Source organism: Portunus trituberculatus, chromosome 6 (genome assembly GCF_017591435.1).
Source record: "Portunus trituberculatus isolate SZX2019 chromosome 6, ASM1759143v1, whole genome shotgun sequence".
NCBI classification, from domain to species: Eukaryota; Metazoa; Arthropoda; class Malacostraca; order Decapoda; family Portunidae; genus Portunus; species Portunus trituberculatus.
Window position 1 is genome coordinate 5,740,248 of NC_059260.1, and position 23,641 is coordinate 5,763,888.

The 23,641-nt window shown below is 39.7% G+C and overlaps 1 protein-coding gene across 1 annotated transcript in view; it reads right to left on the reverse strand.

Annotated features, from left to right (window-relative positions):
• The window catches only part of LOC123517024, a 107,190-nt gene that overhangs the window by 26,150 nt on the left and 57,399 nt on the right, over positions 1-23,641 (reverse strand). Inside the window, exon 3 of the mRNA XM_045276844.1 lies at positions 15,630-15,728. Within this exon, the coding sequence (XP_045132779.1) occupies positions 15,630-15,728 (99 nt within the window). The remainder of the gene's footprint in view (positions 1-15,629; positions 15,729-23,641) is intronic.

The window sequence follows — 23,641 nt, forward strand, 5'->3', positions numbered from 1 at the left end:
GATTCCAATAACTTCCACTATAGCTATTTAATCAACAAAACACGATAGCTGGTCGAATATAATAAGCCCAATGTTGTCATTAACCCTAGAACCACTAAAACACACTTGAAGACGCCAATAACTTCCACTGCAGCTACTTTATCAACAAAACACGATAGCTGGTCGAAGATAATAAGCCCCATGTTGTCATTTACCCTAGAACCACCAAAACACACTTGAAGACGCCAATAACTTCCACTGCAGCTACTTTATCAACAAAACGCGATAGCTGGTCGAATATAATAAGCTCTCCCACCATCGCTGCTTTCCAAAGGCTTTCGTTGAAGATGGTTATGAATATGAAAACGCCTGAAAACACCAGTAACATCCTCTACTACCCTGAAAACACCCTTAAAAACACCAGTAACATCCTCTACTAAGAGTTTCTGAAGCTGTATAAAATCATCTCATAGTACGCAGAATGAATATGAAAACGCGTCATTTTTACCTTGAGATTTGTGTAGGTTTAGACTATTTTATTGACATTAGCAAGGTCTATGGAGGTTAGAAGATTAATGGCCACAGTTTTCACTATCTTAATACCACGCATAAGTTTCTGAAGCTGTATAAAATCACCAAATAGTAAGCAGAATGAATATAAAAACGCGTCATGGTATTGGAGTGGTTATGGGTATTTTCATGGCAATATTTCTAATTTATTATAAGAAGAAATTGTCTTGAAACCCCAGCTAGTCGTCTCAGTGGCCTTGGAAAACTGTCGTGGTGAGAGAACAAGGCGTTTCTGATTACCGGCGTTGCAAAGACCTATAGTATTATGAAACATTTCCGCGCTGGACCTTCACTATTTTCAAGGGGCTCTAGTTGAAGTGACACGGACTTTTAAGGATCTTTCTGTAATTCTAGTGACACGTTAATAAGTTTCCTGCATTATGAAGAGGACAAATACTCTTTTCAAAAGGCTCTACTTGAAGTGACACGGATTTTAATGATGCTTCTGTGATTCCAGTGACACATTAACAAGTTTCCTGCATTACCAACAAGAAAAATACAGTGGAACCATGCGTGCTTTGGGGTCCGAGGGGTCTCCAAGCGCACGGGTTCGAATCCTGTCCACGGTCCGAGTGTAGGTTGGGCTTCCTCACTCGGGACAACGGTTTCCTAGCGGGTGGGCTTTGAGATAGGAGGTACCACAAAAAGTATCTCCTTTAGCCCAGAAATTCCCGTGAAAGGCCCACATGGTATAGATATTAGATAATAATAAAAAGGCTCTACTTAAGTGACACGGGTTTTGAAGGATGTTTCTGTGATTCCAGTGACACATTAACAAGTTTTCTGCATTACCAACAGGACAAATAGTCTTTATAACTCGGCTACTCGTCTCTGTGGTCTGAAAATGATCGTGGTGAGAGAAGGAAGCGCTTCTGAATATGGCGCAGAGAGAGAAAGCGAGGCAGACAGACGAGGGGAAAAAAAGTAACCACAAACTCGATTTCATAACAAGAGAGAGAGAGAGAGAGAGAGAGAGAGAGAGAGAGAGATCTAAGATGGTGAAAGACATACACAATTCAAATAAAAGACAGGCAGACAGTCATATAAACAGACAGACAGACAGAGAGAGCCAAAAGAGAAAACGGAAGAAAGAAGACACGGAAATGCAATAAAACTACTAAAAAAACAAGAAATATAAGAAAAAAAAGGAGAAGAAAGAAAAAAGTAAAAATTAGATACAACGGTAATAGAAAGAAAAAAGAGCAGACAAGAGAGAGAGAGAGAGAGAGAGAGAGAGAGAGAGAGAGAGAGAGAGAGAGAGAGAGAGAGAGAGAGAGTTTATAAGAACATTCCCTGGGCATGAAAGGACGAACACACACACACACACACACACACACACACACACACACACACACACACACACACACACACACTCTCTCTCTCTCTCTCTCTCTCTCTGTGTGTGTGTGTGTGTGTGTGTGTGTGTGTGTGTGTGTGTGTGTGTGTGTGTGTGTGTGTGTGTGTGTGTGTGTGTGTGTTTCCTTTTCATTTCTCGCACTGTATTCTAAAACACTACCACGCCACTCCACTACTCTCTAAAGGTTCTAGTTGAAGTTACACGGTGTTTTTAGTATCAATGTACGGTTCTAGTGACGCATCAACAACAATTCCACATTATTGATAGGAGAAACACTTAAGAACGTGGCTCATCATCTCTTTTGGCTTAGTCGTGGTGAGAGAGCAAAGTGTTTCTAAATGACGGTCTTTTTCAGTAAGTTTGTCAGGTTTTTATATCACTAACAGGAAAAACACTCTTGAAAACTGAACTAATCATCTCTGTGGCCTTGCAAAACAGTGGTGAGAGAGCAGAGCGCTTCTAGATAAAGGCATTTTAATAAGTTTCTACTGTCCTTGTAATAAATTAATATGATTTTCACATTACGAACAGGAAGAACTATCTTGAAAAACCGGCTGTTCATCTCTGTGGCCTTGGAAAAAAATGGAGATAGAACAGAGTGCCTTTAAATAATGACCTTTTTCATTAAGTTTCTAAGATTCCAGTGATGTTCATAAGATTTCCACATTATTGACAAAAAAAAAAAAAAACCACTCTTGAGAACCGAAGTAACTATTCCTGTGGCCTTTGAGTGGTGAGAGGGCAGAACGCTTCTAGATAAAGGGCAGTTTAGTATATTTCTAAGGTTCTAGTGATAAATTAATAACATTCCCACATTACTAACATGAGAAACAATTTTGAGAACTAGGCTAATCATTTGTGGCCTTGGAAAAAAGTGGAGAGAGAGAGAGAGAGAGAGAGAGAGAGAGAGAGAGAGAGAGAGAGAGAGAGAGAGAGAGAGAGAGAGAGAGAGAGCGTTTAATACAGAGCTTTCTAAGTAAATTACACCTCTTTCCAATGGTGTGTTTTGTTCCAGCGAAAGATTAACAAAATTTCCACATTACGAGCAGGAAAAAGTCTTGACAACCCGGCTAATCATCTCTGTGCCTTTGAAGATAGTTGACAGAGAACATAGCATTCCTAAATACAGGCTTTTTACTATTTACACGGGTTTCCAATGGTATTTCTACAGTTCTAGTCACAGGAGAGAAGATTCCCACATTACTAACAGGAGAGACAAGATTCCCACATTACTAACAGGAGAGACAAGATTCCCACATTACTAACAGGAGAGACAAGATTCCCACATTACTAACAGGAGAGAGAAGATTCCCACATTACTAACAGGAGAGACAAGATTCCCACATTACTAACAGGAGAGACAAGATTCCCACATTACTAACAGGAGAGACAAGATTCCCACATTACTAACAGGAGAGAGAAGATTCCCACATTACTAACAGGAGAGACAAGATTCCCACATTACTAACAGGAGAGACAAGATTCCCACATTACTAACAGGAGAGAGAAGATTCCCACATCACTAACAGGAGAGACAAGATTCCCACATTACTAACAGGAGAGACAAGATTCCCACATTACTAACAGGAGAGACAAGATTCCCACATTACTAACAGGAGAGACAAGATTCCCACATTACTAACAGGAGAGACAAGATTCCCACATTACTAACAGGAGAGACAAGATTCCCACATTACTAACAGGAGAGACAAGATTCCCACATTACTAACAGGAGAGACAAGATTCCCACATTACTAACAGGAGAGACAAGATTCCCACATTACTAACAGGAGAGACAAGATTCCCACATTACTAACAGGAGGTGAACAATGCAATACTAGAACTATAAGCATTTCTTGAAGTAATAAGGGAAGGTGTTTAGGTATTCCAGGGTGTTCTCGTCGTTCTGGTAACAATGTGATGAGCGCTCTTTGTCACCGGTAAGGGAAACACTCAAGCAAGAGTCTTATAAGGAGGGGAAGAGAAAATAAACAGAAAGAAAGAAAGAAAGAAAGAAAGAAAGAAAGAAGCAGGATGTGAACAAAGTGAGAGAAGGAAAGAGATAAGAAAGAGAAAAAAATGAGAAAAAAAGAAAAAATTGAAGGGAAAAGAACAAGATTGGATTCACACACACACACACACACACACACACACACACACACACACACACACACACACACACTATACAGACGAAGCTCGGTGAGTTGAATTGATAGAAAAGGAAAGGAAGAACGAAAGAAAAGAAAAAAAAGATAAAAAGAAAATAAAAGAAGCAAAGTAAAGAGAAAATGAGATTAAAAAGAATGGAAGAAGAAAAGAAAAACAAGAAAAAACGAGAAAAAGAATAAGATAAGATCACCCTAACCCCCATCCCTCCCCCTCTCCCCTCCACACACACACACACACACACACACACACACACACACACACACACACACACACACACACACACACACGAAAACAAAACAAATAAAAATAAAAATGACTAAACAAATCAATAACTGAGATAAAAGGTGTAAGGAAATGAGAAAAAAAACAATAATTAGCAACAGAAGAGGAAGAGGTGAAGGAAGAAAGCAAAACAAGATGAAAAAATAGACTTGTAACACACACTCAAAAATAAATGAAAATAAATAAACAAAATAAATAAACGACTGAAAAATTGTAAGGAATTAAAGAAGACATTATTTAGCAGTGAAGGAAGAAAATTCAAAGAAAAGAAGACAAAAAGACAAAAAAAAAACAATTGGCTACAGAGCTTTTCCAACACAGCAGTGGAAAAAAAGAAAAAAAAAGAGTTTGGTAAGACGAAGAGAGAGAGAGAGAGAGAGAGAGAGAGAGAGAGAGAGAGAGAGAGAGAGAGAGAGAGAGAGAAGTACAAATATGACAATGACTATCTGTTTACGGTGAGTACAAATGGGGTGACAATTTTTTTTTTTTTTTTTTTTTATGCAACAGGGAAGACTGAAGCGAAGTTTATATAGAGAGCCAATTAACCGTACTTTTATTTTTTTTATCTTTTTCATTCCTTCGTTGTTGTTCTTCCCCCTGTCATTCCGTTTAGGCGTGGCAAATGTGGAGGCAAGATGTGGTAAATGACTGGAGCTGTTTGTAGTGAGGATAACCCGTGTATGAACTGCATTTCGAGACACTACAGCGCTACACCTCCTCACTTTAAAACGACCTTAGTTAAAATGACACGGGTTTTTTTTTTAAGAGCTTTTATGGTTTTGCTATCAGAGTGACAAGATTTCCACATTATTAGGAAGGGAAACACTTTTGAGAAACCGACTAGTTATATACTGTATGTGTCCTTTGTCGTGGTGAAAGAGTAGAGCCCTTCCGAAAACTAACCTTTCTAATAAGTGGTTCAGGTTTTTAAGAGTATTTTTAAGGTTTTGGTGATATATTGACAAGATTTCTACATTATTAGCAAGAGAAACGCTCTTGAGAATACGGCTAATCAAATCTGTGTCCTCTGATGTGGTGAGAGAACAAACACCTTCTGATAAATGACAGGTTTTGAAGTGTTTTAGGGTTTGGTGACAGATTGACAAGATTTCTACACTATTAGCAAGGGAAACACTCTTGACAACGCGGCTAATCATACCTGTGGCTTTTGACGCGGCGAGAGAACAGAGCCTTTCAGAAAACTAACCTTTTTTCATAAGTGACACAGGCTTTTAAGTTTTTTTTTTTTTTTTTTTTTAGTTTCTACATTATTAGTAGCAAGGGAAACTTTTTTTGACAACCCGGCTAATCAAATTTGTGGCTTTTGACGTGGCGAGAGAACAGAGCCTTTCTGAAAACTAACCTTTCTCGTGACACAAGTTTTGAAGTGTTTTTAGTTTTAGTGACAGATTGACAGATTAGCAAGGGAAAGAATCTTGAGAACTCCGCTGATCATATATGTTGTTTTTAACGTGGTGAGAAAGCAAAGTGACAGGTTTTTAATGACGATTTTATGGTTTTGGTGACAGATTAACAAGATTTCTACATCATTAGCAAGGGAATCACTCTTGAGAACCCGACTAATTATCTTTATGGGTTCTGAAAATAGTCGTGGTGAGAAAGCTGGCAGTTTTTGAGTAGTGTGTGAGGGAACCAGCTGCTATCTATAACAAGGGACTCTGTCTGGTCCGAGGAAACCTGCCTGTCTAATTGGCGCCTCTGCTGTCTATAATTAAAGCATCGATGTACTTAACGGTGAAAGGCGCTTCCTGTTTATCAAGAGGCAATCTGTATATGACAAGGTGAAATCTGCTGCTGCTGCTGCTGCTGCTGCTGCTGTTGCTATTGCTATTATTATTACTATTATTACTACTACTTTTACTACTACTACTACTACTACTACTACTACTACTACTACTACTACTACTACTACTACTACTACTACTACTACTACTACTACTACTACTACTACTATTACCACTACTGTTATTACTACTACTATTACTGCTATTACTACTATTACTACTACTACTACTACTGCTACTACTACTACTACTACTACTACTACTACTACTACTACTACTACTCTCCTCCGTCATCTTCACTGTCTATTTCTGTCATTTTCTCCTTACACTCTTCCTTCATTTCCTTACTCCTTTCTTCTTCATCATCTTATTGTCTCGTTCCTGCACACACACACACACACACACACACACACACACACACACACACACACACACACACACACATAATGTCTTTGGAAATCAGTATCAAATCTTCGTTCACTAAATCGCTCCTTGTAGTACTCACAATTAACAAAAGTGGAAAAGATTGTGTGTGTTGGGAAGGCAACAGTCAAGGAAGGACCTATTGAAGTCAAGGAAATTATGAGTATTTAGAAATAGTTAAGAGAAAAACATTGGCCAAAGATGGACGCTGTGTGCATTTTGCTTGTATCATTTTCTTGTATGTGAGCAAAATCCTAAGACATCCCGAGGAACACCTTCTTTGGACACTGGCGCAGCGGTGATGGTATCAGTGTCTGGTGCTCGAGTTGACTTCCTCTGAAGCAAAGCGTGTGTCGTGACTCGCATCTGTTCATGAAGGTTGTGTGTCAGTCGGTGTGTCGACCACTGTTTGTTGGCCATCGTCCATATTTCCTGTTGACATTTTGCCGCCGTTCCTCCGCTTCGTGCTATTCAGTGTGTGTTCTTCGGCGCTGCGTCAGATGTCAGAGGAGCCAACCCAGTAACACTCAAGACAAACGTTATTCTATCTACCCTCCCACGGGCAGCCTCCTGGCCCGGCCCGGGCTGCCTCACGGCTGCCACCTGACCTGGCCCGGGCTGCCTCTCCCTCCCCCCTCCCACGGGCAGCCTCCTGGCCCGGCCCGGGCTGCCTCACGGCTGCCACCTGACCTGGCCCGGGCTGCCTCTCCCTCCCCCTTCCCACGGGCAGCCTCCTGGCCGGCCCGGGCTGCCTTGCGGCTGCCACTTGACCTGGCCCGGGCTGCCTCTCCCTCCCCCCCTAAGAAAAGTGCTAATTGAAATCCCCTCAGCGGCCCTTCCCCACAGGCACGGAAGGGAAGGGCTGCACTACGCCCTGCTCCAGGCACATCACCAGGTGTGGTGCCATGCTGGCCCGGTCGTAGCGCACGGTGCACGGGTCCTGGCCCACTGCTATGCTGAAGGCAAAGGCCAGTGCGAACAGGCCGCAGCTGTACCCGTCATTCTGGCGCTGCACACGCCGCATTATGGCGCCTGGTGGAGGCACGTGCAGCTCCTGCAGCTGCGCCACCAGTGCAGTCGTGCAGGCGGACAGGTTGTTGTACATGGAGTCGTACACAGCCAGCTGGCCGCTGAGCTTTGCACCGAAGGAGGACAGCAGCAGCCAGTGGGTACCCGCCAGGCGGCCATAGTCTGCCATGGAGTCCAGGTGCAGGGGTGCGGAGCGGTTCACCACCTGCAGGAACAGAGAAGTGTCGCCGGGCAGGAGTGGTGGCAGGGTGAAGGCGGCGCCGCAGGCATACAGACCGCGAGTCTCTGGAAACTGTCTCTGCAAGATGTCCTGAGCCAGGTCCATGACATCATCGGAGAGCCAGCGCCGCCCCAGGATGTCACTTCGGTCAGCACTGCTGAGGCGAGCCAAGGGCAGAGGCTGGAACAGCACAGTGCTCGACTCTGCCTCCAGACAGAAAGCCTCCCCGTCTTCCTCGCCCTCCACGCCCTGGCCGCTGGATGAGCCGGTGTCATGAGTGCCTTCATGGCTGGCGTCATCATCGGCCAAGCCTTCAGAGTCAAGCTTGAGAGGCTTTGACCAGTCAGTCCTGTCAGTCACAGGTCCGTACATGTCCTCCACCAGCTGCTTGAGCCTGAAGGGCGTTGGCTCCCCTGCTGGTGGGAACACTGTCTCCCCTGGTGAGATGTCCCGGGAGAGGAACTTGAATGTTATTGGGAGCAGTGGGGGGGCCAGGGGTGTGGGGTTGGGGCTGATCTGCTCCATCTCAACGAAGGCCTTCTCTAGCTTGCCTCCCTCCTCGACCTTGAAGGGATCTGCGTCACCCCTTCAGCGGTGCGGGAGAGAAGGTCGCCCAGGGTGATCTCGGCCTGGGTCTTGAGGTTTCCCCCCTTGTACAGCCGCAACACCAACTTTTTGGTGGTGCCCTTAACCCGCAGCATGGGTCCCCGGCCTCGAGAGAACCTCTGCTGCAGCTCACACTTCCCCTCCCCACGCAGCTGCCGGGCATACTTGGGCACTGGGTCCAGAGTCAGGCGCAGGTGCACCTTGGGTGTCTGCCACCAGCCCTTGTACCCCACAGTCACCATGGTGGGGCTCCGGGTGTCAGTGCGCTTCACGATCACCACTCGGCTAATTTGAAGAACAGAATGCATTTTGTTTTGGTTGATATGTAAAAAAGTCTTCAGCGTGACAAAACAACGCCATGCACAAAACACGCTCATGTCGTGTCAAACTTTTGACGAAAAGTGGCGCCAGAAGATGGACAAAATGGAGGGTTGTTGCCTGCTTTTCAGTACACGCGTTTGCATTACATTGATCTTCCATTGTTGTCTGAGTCGCAGGAAGGAAAACACGCAAATACTGACAGCCAGAAACCAGATCACAAAGAGAACTCAGATGCAGGACAGTGAGAGATGAGAGAACTGCTGGACACCAAACTGAATTCTTCAAAGACGAGTATACGCAAGTGTACACACACACACACACACACACACACACACACACACACACACACACACACACACACACACACACACACACACACACACACACACACACACACACACACACACACACACACACACACACACACACACACACACACACACACACACACACACACACACACACACACACACACACACACACACACACACACACACACACACACACACACACACACACACACACACACACACACACATTACTACTACTACTACCAATTAATTCAGGTGCTTGGCGGGCCAGTGACGGGAGGAGGGACGGAGCAAGGGGGAGGCAAGCATTGGGGAGGCAAGCACGGGGCAGGGCAAGGCAGGCTGAGAGTTCGCCTTTCCCACACAGACGAAGGCAAGTTTTTAATATAAGCGGGAACTCGAGAAAGGCAGGTCAGATTGGTGAGAGAAGGAGGAAACTGGTTTGACTTTTTTTTTTCCTCCCCAGCCACTGATAAACTGCTGGAATATAAGAGAAATATACCCTCTCTCTCTCTCTCTCTCTCTCTACACAAGCACTCCGCATTCTTGTTCTGCTTCAGATTTACTTTCATATTATAATTTTCTCATTTTCCTAGAACTTTTGGGCGAGGTCTCTCTCTCTCTCTCTCTCTCTCTCTCTCTCTCTCTCTCTCTCTCTCTCTCTCTCTCTCGCGTAGTGCAGTGGTTAGCACGCTCGACTCACAATCGAGAGGGCCGGGTTCGAATCCCGGTAAGCGGCGAGGCAGATGGGAAGCCTCTTAATGTGTGGGGTGTGTTCACCTAGCAATAAATAGGTACGGGATGTAACTCGAGGGGTTGTGGCCTCGCTTTCCCGGTGTGTGGAGTGTGTTGTGGTCTCAGTCCTACCCGAAGATCGGTCTATGAGCTCTGAGCTCGCTCCGTAATGGGGAAGACTGGCTGGGTGACCAGCAGGCGACCGAGGAGGTGAATCTCTCTCTCTCTCTCTCTCTCTAGTTTTGGGTTCGTTTCGCAGTATTTGTTTCTTAATTACTGAAAGGCGAAGTGCGGAAGAAGAAGAAGAAGAAGAAGAAGAAGAAGAAGAAGATGAAGAAGATAAAGAAGATGAAGAAGAAGAAGAAGAAGAACAAGAAGAACAAGAACAAGAAGAAGAAGAAGAAGTAGTATAAGAAAAAAGAACAAGAACAAGAACAAGAAGAGGAACAAGAAGTGGGTAACCTCTCCCAACCTTTTCCATCTGCAGTGACCCGTGAGTGGAGAGGAGGTCAGGTCACGAGGTCAAGGGTTTGCTGATTCACTGTTGTTTACGTTCGAAGCTTCACTCATTTGCTCTGGCTTTGACCTTCTCACATTTTCTCTATCTCTATTTTTTCATCATCGTGTAGCTTTTTATTTATCTATCTTTTTTTTTTTTACAAGGCGTCAAAACATTCATTCATTCATTTAATTCACGTAGTCATAACATTCATTCACTTGGACTTGTAATAATTCATACACACACACACACACACACACACACACACACACACACACACTGCAGCAATTATGGTTTCTTTCTTTGGGTATTAATCAAATAGCAGCTTTTTTCGTCAGAAGGTTTGGTTTGAATGGGTTGGTTGGAATGGGTTAGTTAGAATGGGTTGGGTTGAGTTGGAATGGGTTGGAATGGGTTGGAATGGGTTTCGTCGCGTTGGATTGGGTTGGGTTGAATTAAGTTAGGTCAGAGATTCTCAAACTTCTTAACTCTTCGATCCCTCAATGAAGTTTCAAGATTTCCATCGACCCCGTATCTTTTAATTTAAGAAAAACAATTCTGATGGCGAAATCCATGAGCAGTGGTAGCAGTAATAATTGTAGAAGTCTTATACATCAATGATGGCGCCAAAGGGAAAAAATATACAAAATAAAAACCAGCTATTTGCCACTCCGAACGGAAAGAGAACATGGCATCTCCAAAACAATGGACAATTTTTAGTTACAAAGTTTGTTGACACTTCTCTCTTGAAACATGTCAAGTTAGGGGCCGCCTTGATACAGTAGAACCATGCGTGTTTTGGGGTCCGAGGGGTCTCCAAGCGCACGGGTTCGAATCCTGTCCAACGGTCCGAGTGTAGGTTGGGCTTCCTCACTCGGGGCAACAGTTTCCTAGTGGGTGGGCTTTGAGATAGGAGGTACCACAAAAAGTATCACCTTTAGCCCAGAAATTCCCGTGAAAACCCCACACGGTATAAAAAAAAAAAAGTTGTAGGTAGACTGAGTAGAGGTGCGAGACAATGAGGGCTGGCTGGAGGTAAGAGTAGTGTTGCCAGCAATGCTTCAATTTCTCAAGATTAATTCATGAAAAATAATTACTTATGGTTTGAATTCACTAATTTTTTTTAACATAATAGTACCTGATTTCCTTCATATTCTTACAAATTATAATCTAGATCACGGAATTTTCAGATAGAAGCTTCAGCGGTTCCTTCGATCCTCAGCAGTAATTAATATTCACCGCCCACAGGTTATTCATCGACCCCCTTTGGACCCCCTGAATGTTCATCGACTCCTTGGATGGTACGATCAAAAAATGGGGATCGATGTAGACCACTTTGAGAACCACTGGGCTAGGTTAAGTTAGATTGGGTTAGGTTAGGTTAGGTCAGGTCAGGTTGGATTGGGTTGGATTGGGTTAGCTTGACTTAGGTTAGGTGAGGTTAGGTTAGATTAGGATAGTTTATGTTAGGTTAGGTTAGGTTAGGTTAGGTTACGGTAGGATAGATTAGGTTAGATTAGGTTAGATTAGGTTAGGTTAGGTTAGGATAGATTAGGTAAGGTTAGGTTAGCTTGGTTTTGGGTTAGGTTGGATTATAGTTAGGTTACATTTAGTTATGTTTTCGCTTGGTAGTTGATAGTAGTAATGCATATTCAGCTCATTAATAGCACTGGTCATCCCTTCACTGTGTAGATAGCGACTTGAGAAATGATTAGAAAAAAAAAAAAACTCCACATTCAGACCAGAAACAAACAGTCAGTGTCTGGAATTTAGTAGACTGAGGTCACTTCCACACTCCCCTTTCACTAATACACTCCCTCCCATCACTCACCACCAGAGAGAGAGAGAGAGATAGAGAGAGAGGGGGGGAGGGATAAAGAAGACGTAAAGAAGACAATAAAGAAGAGGAAAAGAAGAAAAGGGAATAAATAGAAAAAAAAACAGAGAGAGAGAGAGAGAGAAAGAAAATAGTTGTCAAATATAGTGGATGAGTGGAAGGGAGTGAGCAGTGAGGTTGTTGGTGGTGAGTGGTTGAGTCACTATTGGGCTTTGAGAGGTGAGGCAGGTGTGTGACAGGGATGGTGGCTGGATACAGGTGTGTTTCTCTGGGACAGCCGCGTGTGTTGGGCCCGATAACCCTTATAGACTAATTAAGCCTTATAGAACACACTTATACATTAACTGACTGACAATGAAGGAACGAGTATTTGTGAGATTGCTGGATATAGGGGTGTGTTTTTCAGGGACAGCCGCGTGTGTAGAGCCCGAATTCTGAAACGCTTAGGTCTCTCACCATCACTGCTTTCCACGCCTCCACCTGAAGATACTCGTGTTTTCAAGGGTGCTTTTATGGCTCTGGTGATGGATTGGCGAGATTTCTAGTTTATTAATTGGAGAAACTGTCTTGAAAATTTGGCCAGTTGTCTCTCTGACCTTGTAAAGTTGTCGTAGTGAGAAGGGAAGGTGTTTTTGAATACTGGTGTAGGTGTGGTGGGTTCCTGCGGCGTCCCTTACTGTGGTGGTGAGTGAGGGACGTGGGTTTCACAAGTAGAGGTGCTGGGAATTACTTACACCATATTTACTAACTCATGTACCTATTTCGTACGTGTTTCCTCAATTACAAGCCTCTCTGGGATTTTTCTCGGTTTTTTCTTGTTGTTTTTGTTTAATTTGTTTTATTTTGTCTTTTTTTATGTTATCTACACAGGGAAAGAGTGATCAGTGACATTAATGAAGGAAATATTGTTACGCTAGTTTAATTTAATCTATCTTAACCTAACCAAACTTTAACTTAACCTAACGATATGTGACTTTCAACTTCAACCTAACCTAACCTAACTAACCAGACCTAACCTAACCTGCTCCAATCTAACCTAACCTAACGATATGTGACTTTAACTTCAACCTAACCTAACCTAACCCATCCCAACCCAACCCAACCCAACCCAATTCAAAACAAAAATGAAAGAAAAATACATCAAAACAAAACAAAACATAAGAAAAATACAAAAAAAAAAAAAAAAAAATCTATATAAAACGAAACAAAAAATACAAAAAGAAAAAGAAAAAATGCAAACAAAAAAAATATCAAAAATGTTAAAAAAAAAATAATCTAGTCTTTTTTTCATTTTCTTTCAAAACAAAAGAAAAAAATATCAAAAATTAAAAAAAAAGAATAAATCTAGTCTTTTTTTTCCATTTTCTTTCTCGTAGTGACTTACAAAGAAGGACACACTGGGACACTCCTCGTTCAAGTGTTGCCTGTCACGTGGATGGCTTACTTAGGAGAGTGGGAGAGTGGATGGACGGTACGTAGGGCAGGGATGGTGGATGTGGCTGGGGGGGAGGTGGATGAGGTGGAGGTGTATGAGGTGAAGGTGGCTGAGGTGGAGGTGGATGAGGTGAAGGTGGATGAGGTGGAGGTGGATGAGGTGCAGGTGGAGGTGGAGGAAGTGAGACTAAATGTAGATAGACTGCGTAGATGAGAGAGAGAGAGAGAGAGAGAGAGAGAGAGAGAGAGAGAGAGAGAGAGAGAGAGAGAGAGAAACAAAATAAGAAAAACAAGAACAAAAACAGCAACAAGAACAACAACAACAACAAGAACAACAACAACAAAATCAGGTTAGCCAGAAAAGGATGATGATGATAGCACAGGTGGTGGTGGTGGTGGTGGTGGTGGTGATAGTAAGTCAGTTATATTATGAAGTAGAACACTTGGCTTCAGTATCAAGAGTGAAGCTTCATTTCCACTCTACACTGAACCTCGATGATAAAAGAAAATAGAATGAAATAAATCGAATAAAATAAACAAATAAACAGAATGGAGACAAATAAATAAATAAATAAACAAATAAACTAATTAAGAAACACAAAGGTAAACAAAATAAAGAGAAAATCAACAAATGCAAACAGAATAAACAAATTAATAAAAAACAAGAAGTAAGTAAATAAATGTAAACAAATAAACAACGCAATTAAAACGTAAAGATAAACAAAAATCAAGACGAAATCAATAAACAAACACAAACAAAATAAACGAACTAATAAAAAACTGAGGTAAACAAAAACAAAAATGATAAAGAAAATCAACAAAATAAACAAATAAACAAACTGATAAAAAAGCAGAAAAAAACAGATAAACAAAATGAAGACAAAAAAAAAAATAAACAACAGAAAGGAAACAAGCAAACAATAACACCTGCAGGGGTTCGAACAAGTGGCATTTAGTGAACCGGTACATTGTCAAAAAGTGAACCGCAGAGCCACAAGTAACCGTCCAGTCAGTAACCAGTAAACAGTAAACAGTAAACAGTAACCAGTAGACAAACAGTAGACAGTTCCCACACTCAACACCTTTGTCATAGTGAAAAAAAAAAATAAATAAAATAATAGAAAAGATTTAAAAAATGTCAATATGTAAACTAATTAAGAGACAGGTGTGTAAGAGATAGTGGGAGAGAGTGTGGGTGTGGACAGGTGTGTGTGTGTGTGTGTTAGGTAGGTATATGAGAGAGAGAGAGAGAGAGAGAGAGAGAGAGAGAGAGAGAGAGAGAGAGAGAGAGAGAGAGAGAGAGAGAGAGAGAGAGAGAGAGAAAGACAGACAAAATTGAGACAGGTGTGTGTGTGTTTCACTGTTTGATCTGCTGCAGTCTCTGACGAGACAGTTACCCTACGGAGCGAGCTCAGAGCTCATTATTTCCGATCTTGGGCTAGGCCTGAGACCAGGCACACACCACACACCGGGACAACAAGGTCACAACTCCTCGATTTACATCCCGTACCTACTCACCGCTAGGTGAACAGTGAACAGTGAACAGAGACTACACGTCTCTGGCTTGTGAAGCCAGCGCTCTAACCACTGAGCTACCGGGCCGTGTAGTGTGTGTGTGTGTGTGTTTCACTGTTTGATCTGCTGCAGTCTCTGACGAGACAGCCAGACGTTACCCTACGGAACGAGCTCAGAGCTCATTATTTCCGATCTTGGGCTAGGCCTGAGACCAGGCACACACCACACACCGGGACAACAAGGTCACAACTCCTCGATTTACATCCCGTACCTACTCACTGCTAGGTGAACACTGAACACCACCTACACGTCAAAGGAGACACACCCAAATATCTCCACCCGGCCGGGGAATCGAACCCCGGTCCTCTGGCTTGTGAAGCCAGCGCTCTAACCACTGAGCTACCGGGCCGTGTGTGTGTGTGTGTGTGTGTGTGTGTGTGTGTGCTAGACAGAACAGACATAAATTGGACAGGTGTGGCGAGCAGGTATAGGAGAGAACAGGTGTGGCAAACAGGTGTGGTAGGTTGGCTTACTCACCTGTCGTGGTTTGCGGAGGAAGGGGAGGGGGTATGGCGAGGGGGAGACAGAGGCCAGCAGCGCCGCCCACGTGAGCACGGCGCCCCACACCCATAATTTCTGTAAGGCAAAGTAAGGAAAGGTGTCAGCTAATTTATCATGGTTAGGCCTAAAATGGGTCAAGGAATTCTCATTCTCTATAATCTTAAAAGAAAATGGCAGTGTTTTAAGAGTATCTGTTATATGCATACATTTTTTTCCTATTATTATTATTATTATTATTATTATTATTATTATTATTATTATTATTATTATTATTACTATTATTATTATTATTGTTTGTTGCATTGTTATTAGTAGCAAGGCATTGAAGAGTGCATATGCATTTCCCATCTTTCGTTTCAATGATATTTTCTTTGTGCATTTGTTATTATGATTCATTTAGAATAGATGAGGTTTAATATAACCAGCGTACCACCACCACCACCACCACCACTAATAATAATAATAATAATAATAATAACCAATACAAAAACTTCCACAAATACAAGATGAGAAGAAAGGAAAGATAAGAGCAAAGAAAAAAGAAATAACACAAAATAAACAAAACATAGATTGATAACACACACACACACACACACACACACACACACAGTCCCCTCCCCCCTCTCCACTTCTAATACCTGCCCACACCTGCTGACCCCCCGACCTCTCACGTGCCCGGGAATCGAACCCAGGTGTACTCAGCCACCCAACCCCCCTTAGCGATCCACAGAAACCCCTCCCCGCTCCCGCCCCTCTCCTAACTTCTGCTGGAATGGTCGAGAGAAAAGCGCTTGTAAGTAGCAGTAGTAGTATTGGTGGTAGTGGTGGTGGTAGTAGTAGTATGAGTAGTAGTAGTAGTAGTTGTTGTTGTTGTTGTTGTTGTTGTTGTATTCAAATGGTATAAGGGTCATAACAGAGGGGACATGAGTGAAGTTCTTAGGATCAGTAGCGAGGATAGAACCAGAAATAATGGGTTCAAGCTTGACAATTTAAGTTTAAGAAAGTAATGGGAAGGAACTGGTTACCTAATGGAGTGGTGGGTGAATGGAGCGAACTCAGCAATCAGGTTGTTAGTGGTGAATCAAGTTGGAGCTTTGAAAGAAGATTAGACTAACATGTGGAGGGGCAGACAGGTGGAAGTAGGTGCCAGGTGTGTTGAGAGAGTGACTGCCACGTGTGGGCCTGGTGGCTGGCTTCCTGCAGCTTCCCTTGTTTCCTTAATGCTGTTATGTAACGCAGGAGAGTACGTGACAAAAACACTCAACTCAAAACAAACTACTACTATTTCTACTATTACTACTACTGTTACTACTACTACTACTACTATCATTACTTTTACTACTACTACTACTACTACTACTACTACTACTAATAATAATAATAATAATAATAATAATAATAATAATAATAATAATAATAATAATAATAATAAAACAATTACATAGACAACTGACCAACACTACCACACTAAAAAAAAAAAAAAAAAAAAAGACAAGAAGTGAAGCGAAGCGGGAAGAAACAACAGAGGCCCGATACTCTTAATCTAACCTAACCCAATTAATAGAAAAAGGAAAAAAAAAAAGAAAAAGAAAAGAAAAGAAAACTACTAACAACTCCCTTTAATTTCCAGACACTTTTCCAGACAAGCCACCTCCATTACCTTCCAGTTCGTCCAGGTTATCGTTTGCATATTAATGGTCTCCCTACACACCTGCACACTTCCACACCCACACACCTGAACGCGTACCCAGGTAAAAATAATTGGCGTGCGAACTTTGCTTAGTCTTTAATGGTGTGTTCAGGTAAAGGTGAGGTGATTAAGTGTACAGGTGAGTGAGGGAAAGTGCTGTGTATTAAAAGGAGGTTAAAAATGGACGTGGGTGAATTGATTAAGAGTACAGGTAAGTAAATGAAGGTAAATTAGAGTGAAAATGATGGAAATAATGAAAGATGTGAAAAATTGTAATGGAATAATGTTGTAGTGAGTGAGGGAAAGTACCGTGCATTAAAAGGTTAAAAATGGACATAGGTGAATTAATTAAGAGTACAGGTAAGCCAATAGAGGTAAAATAGACTGAAAACGATCGAAATAATGAAAGATGTGAAAAATAGTGATAGAAAAATGTTGTGGTGAGTGAGGGAAAGTACCGTGCATTAAAAGGTTAAAAATGGACATAGGTGAATTAATTAAGAGTACAGGTAAGCCAATAAAGGTAAAATAGACTGAAAATTATGAAAATAATACAAAAGATATGCAAAATTGTAGTGGAATAAGGTTGTAGTGAGTGAAGGAAAGTACAGTGTATTAATGAAGACTAAAACTATGCGTAGGTGAATTAATGAAGCAACACAAAGCAAACAAGAATGAAAATAGTGGAAATGTTGAAAAATGTGAAAAATAGTGATAAAAAGTTTGCAGTGAGTGAGAGAAAAAGTAGGGCACTAAAAGAAGCTTAAAAATGGACGTAGGTGAATGAATTAAGAGTACAGGTAAGCCAATAAAGGTAAAATAGACTGGAAATTATGAAAGTATTGAAAAATGGGAAAAATTATGATTGGAAAAAGTTTGTAATGAATGAAGGAAAGTAGTGTATTAAAAAGTAAAAAAAAAAAAACTGTACGCAGATTAATTAATTTAGCGTACAGGTAAGCCAATACAGGTGAAATAGAGTGGAAATGTTGAAAATAATGAAAGGTATGAAAAAAGGTTGTAGTGACTGAGGGAAAGTAAAGGGCATTAAAACAAGATAAGTTAATTAAAAGTACAGGTAAGCGAATGAAGGTAAAAATAGAGTGAATATGGTGAAAAAAATTGAAAGAAGTGAAAAATAGTGATAGAAAAGATTGTAGTGAGTGAAGGAAAGTATAGAGCATTAAGAAGAGGTTAAAATGTGATTAGGTGAATTAATTAAACATACAGGTAAGCGAATACAGGTGAAATAGAGGAAATGATGAAATAGTGAAAGATGTGAAAAATAGTGATTGCAAAAGGTTGTAGCGAGTGAGAGAAAGCAAAGTGCATTAAAGAGTTAAAAAATACACATAGATGAATTAATTAAGCGTACAGATAAGCGAATAAAGGTGAAAATAGCGAAATTGTGAAAAAATAGTGCTTAGAAACAGGTACCTTAAAGAAATGTTGAAAAATAGATAAAAACAGACACAGATTTGGAGGATGGGAATAATTTATAGCTCAGTGTCTTCAGGTAAAGGTGAGACGGTCAGGTGAACAGGTGAGGGAGGGAAAGGAACGTATATTGAAAGTAGATCAATTTAAGCAAAGATTTATAGGAGAGTGGGAAGAATTTTGGGATTTAATAGTGCGTTTAAAGTGAAGGTGAATTGACGAAGATTGCAGGTGAGGAAAGAAAGGGACGGAGAGTACATTGATAATAGCTGAGATGAAGACAAAAATGAAGAAAGACTGAAAAAAAGAAAGAAAAATAGGTACACATCAGGAAAAATAAAAAGTGGAATGAAAAAATAGATTACAGGTGAAAGAAAAAAAAGGAAAGTACATTGAAAACAGGTGAAAATAAGAAAAATTTAAGAAAGACGAGAAGGAAAGGAAAATAAGGGAAGGAAAATAAGAGGGTGAAGAAAAATAGATTACAGGTGAGAAAAGGTAAAGACAGCACATTGAGAACAAGTGAAAGTTAGAAAGAAATGATAGAAGACGAAGAAAAAGAAAATAGATCCAACTCAGGGGAAAAAAACAAACTAACAGGTGGGGTGGAAAAGTAGATTACAGGTAAGGATTGAAAGCAGGTGAGAATAAGAAAAGAATTAAGGAAGACGAAAATAGAAAAAAAAAAGAAAAATAGAGAACGAAAGTGGGTGAAAAAAAAATAGATTACAAGTGAGAAAAGTTAAAGAAAATACATTGAAAACAGGTGAAAATAAAGGAATAAAGGAAGGAAGAAAGAAAAGAAAAATAGGGGAAGAAAATAAGATGTAAAAAAAAAATAGATTAACAGGTGAGAGAAGGAAAGGAAAACATAGAAAACAGATGAAAATAAGAAACGAATTGAAGGAAAAGAAAAAAGAAAAGAAAAAGAAGGTAATAGTAATAAAGAAGAGATTGCAGGTGAGGGAAGGTAAGAAAAGCATATAAAAAAAAAAACAGGTAAGAATTAGAAAAGAAATGAAGGAAGGCAAAAAAGAAAAGGAAAATTAGATACAAATAAACTAAAATAATTGAGGATGAAAAGAATAGACTGCAGGTGAGAAAAGGAAAGGAAACCACATCAAAAACAGATGAAAATAAGAAAAAATGAAAGACGAAAAAGAAAAGAAAAATATATACAAGTTTGAAAAGAAAATAATAATGAAATAAAACGTATAAGTCAAAGATAAAAAAAAGAAGAAAATAGCTTATCTTAATATCTTAGGTTCATACAGGTAAGAAGAGTGAGTTAATTAAGAGGGCCAGGTGTAGCTACAGGTGAGGAAAAAAAGTCTCGTGAAAGTTGGAAAAACTGAAGAAATATTTAAAGGCGAGCGGAAATAGTTGATGGTTTCATGAGTGTACAGGTGAAAGTAAGTTTATCAAAAGCGCAGGTAAGGAAATGAAGAGAAAGGCAAAGAAATAAGTGATGACTGGGGAGATCATTTTAAAGAAGAGAGAAAAAGAATTGGTGTAGAAATGATAAAAAGATGGAAAAAAAAATAGAAAATAGTTTACAGATACAGGAAGAATAAAACTCAGTGAAAAAGGAAATGAATAAAGGTGAAGTGAATTGGAAAGGAGAGAAAAGAATAACTAGAAAATGAAAGGAGAAAATAACATCTTTTTTTTTCTTTCAAGACGAACACAAGTAAAGATGAATTAATTAAGATGAATGAGTGTACAAAAGAAATAAAAATAAAATTACGTAGATTGAAAAGATGAAAAAAAAAGTTATATATTAAAGGGAAGTGAAAAGAATAAGTAGAAAAACTAAAGTAAGAAAATAATAATCGTTTTTCTAAGGTGTATAGAGGTAAACATTACCTAATTAACAGGAACGAGAGAGTGAAAACAATAACTACAAAATTAAAATAGGAAAATAACATGTTTTTTTTTCTTTAAGATGAAAACAGGTAAAGGTAAATTGATTAAGATGAATGAGTGTAAAAAAATAGGAAAAAAAATACGCAGATTGAAAAGATGAAAAAAGGATTACATATTAGAGGAAAATAAAAAAGTAGAAAAAATAAAGTAAGGAAATCATATCCATTTTCTTAAGGTGTATAGAGATAAACATTAGCTAATTAACAGGAACGAGTGTACAAAGTGAAGAAAACGTAAAGTAAATTGAAAGCAGACGAAACTGATGTATAAAAGCTTAAAATAAAAAAGATGAAAAGAAGTAGAAGGAAAGGAAGAGGAAGAAGATATTTGACATTTCTAAGATCTACGTATTTCAAAGGTGCATAGAAGAAGAAAACAAAGGAAGAGTACAGATTATTAATACAGGTAAATACAGGTAACACTGAGATAACAAAGCTGATGAAGATAAACAAAATGAGGCAAATAGATAACAGGAAGGGAAAAAAGAGATACATGTATTTCAAAGGTGCATAGAAGGAGGAATAAAATAAGAGATAATATAAGTAAAGTAAATAAATGAAGTGAGTGACAATATCCGATTAAGAGAAGCAGGGATTGAGAGAAGAAAAGTTAAGGTGTATGAATTAATTAACGTTTCTCAGGTGTGTGATTAGACGCAAGCTGAGTGACGCAACTAAATGAAGGTAAGGTGAAGGTGAAGTCATTAGGAAGGCGTAGAGCACAGTGGGGTGAAGAAAAAGCTAAATTAGACTGAAAATAGGTAAGAAATTGCTATCTGTCTAAAGGAGAGTGAGAATAGGTGGAAAAACGAGGAAGGAAATTATTTACTTGCTCAAATCATGTGTGTGTGTTTTTAAAGAAAGATGGAAAGAAATAAAAGGAAAGAGTAAGAAAATTTTGACATTTCTAAAGTGTATACAGGTAAAGGTGAGGTAATTAGGAAGGCGAAGAGTGCAGTGGAGTGAAGAGAAAAGGTTAGTTCGACTGAAAACAGCTTAGAAATTGTTATCTATCTAAAGGAAAGTGGAAAGAATAGGTGGAAAAACGAGGAAGGAAATCATCTGTGTGTTTTTCTTTATCACGTGTTTACAGGAAGGAAATAATTTAGTCTTTTTTTAAGCATGCACAGAAAGGAAAGTGAATTTGTCAGGGTTTTTTTTCTGATTATACAAGAAGAAAATAGTTTACAAATAGTCGTAGATTGATCAACTCCTTCAGTACTGGGACACATTTTTACCTTGAGATTTGTGCACGATTAGAGTATTTTATTGACATTAGGATAGGTCTATGGAGGTCAGAAGATTAATAGCCGCAGTCTTCACTATTCTAATCCCCACATGAGTTTCTGAAGCTGTATAAAATCACCAAATAGTAAGCAAGATGAATATGGAAACGCGTCATGGCACTCAAGGGATTAACACGCTCCAGTGGAAGTTATTGGAGTTTTCAAGGATGTTTTGCATGATTCCAAGAACAGAATACTTAAGAAGAACGTGAAAAAATAAGTAAAAGAAGAATGAGAAAAAGAAAAGTGCTTCCATTCTTAACCCCTTCAGTGCTGAGACTCATTTATTTTTTTTTTTTCCGGGTGTGATTAGACGATTTTATTTGAATTAGGAAGGGTGTATGGAGGTCAGAAGATTAATGGCCACAGTCTTTACTATTCTAATCGCAACATAGGTTTCTGAAGCTGTACAAAATCTCCAAATGATAACCAGAATGAATATGAAAAAGGGTCCTGGTACTGAAGAGATTATTAAGGTGTGTATTGGTAAAAACGAGTTAATCAAGAGAACAAAGTGTATAAAGAAGTGAAAAAGATAAAATACAATGAAAAAAGGTAAGGAAAAAAAAAGATATATTTAGAGAAGGGTGAAAAAAAAAAACATGTATTTCAAATGTGCATAGGAGGAAATCAAAGAAGAATGCAAATAATTAACACTCTACAGGTAATTACAGGTAACATTGATATAAGTGGAGTGGGTAAACGAAGTAAGGTAAATAAGTAAACAGGGAGCGAAAGAAAAATAAAATGGATGTATTTCAAAGAAGGAACGAAGGAGGAAATAAAGAAGAGTTCAAATAATTAACACAGGTAAACACAGGTAACACTGACTTAATAAAGGTAATATGAGTGAATTAAGTGACATAAAAAACGAACAGAGAGTGGAAAAGGTCTATGCATTTCAAGTGTGCATAGAAAACAAAAGAGAGCAAATTATTAACACAGGTAAGTACAGGTAACACTGAGGTAATACAGGTACACTGGGATAAACAAAGAGAGGTAGACAGTTACCAGAAAATGAAAAAAAACAACAATTACTTCAAATGTGCATAAAGAAAGAGGAATTTAAGAAAGCAGGTGAATACAGGTAACATGGAGATAAAGATGAAATAGGTGAACAATGAGGTGAATAAATAACCGGAAAGAGATGTATGTATTTCAAAGGTGCATAGAAAGAAGAAAGAAAAGAATAAATCATCAACTCAGGTGAATACAGGTAACACAGAAATTAAAGGTACACTGGGATAAACAAAGAGAGGTAACTAATTCAGAGAAACTTAAAAAAAATGCATCAATTTCAAATGTGCACAGAAAAAATGAAAAAAGGGCAAATAATTAACACTAGGCAGGTGAATACAGGTAACAGTAAGATAGTAAGAGGTAAAGGAGACAAACAAAGAGAATTAAGTAGATATGGAGAATGGAAAAAAAAAAAAGAAAAGAGTATGTATTTTGAAGGTGCATAGAGGGAAATAAAGGAAAACAGCAAATTATTAACACAGGTAAATACAGGTAACACAGGTAATGAAAGGTATAGATAAACAAAATGAGATGAATAAACAATAGGAATGGAAAAAAGAGTGATTTCAAAGGTGCATAAGAGGGAAATTAAAGAAAACAGCAAATTAACACAGGTGAAGACAGGTAACA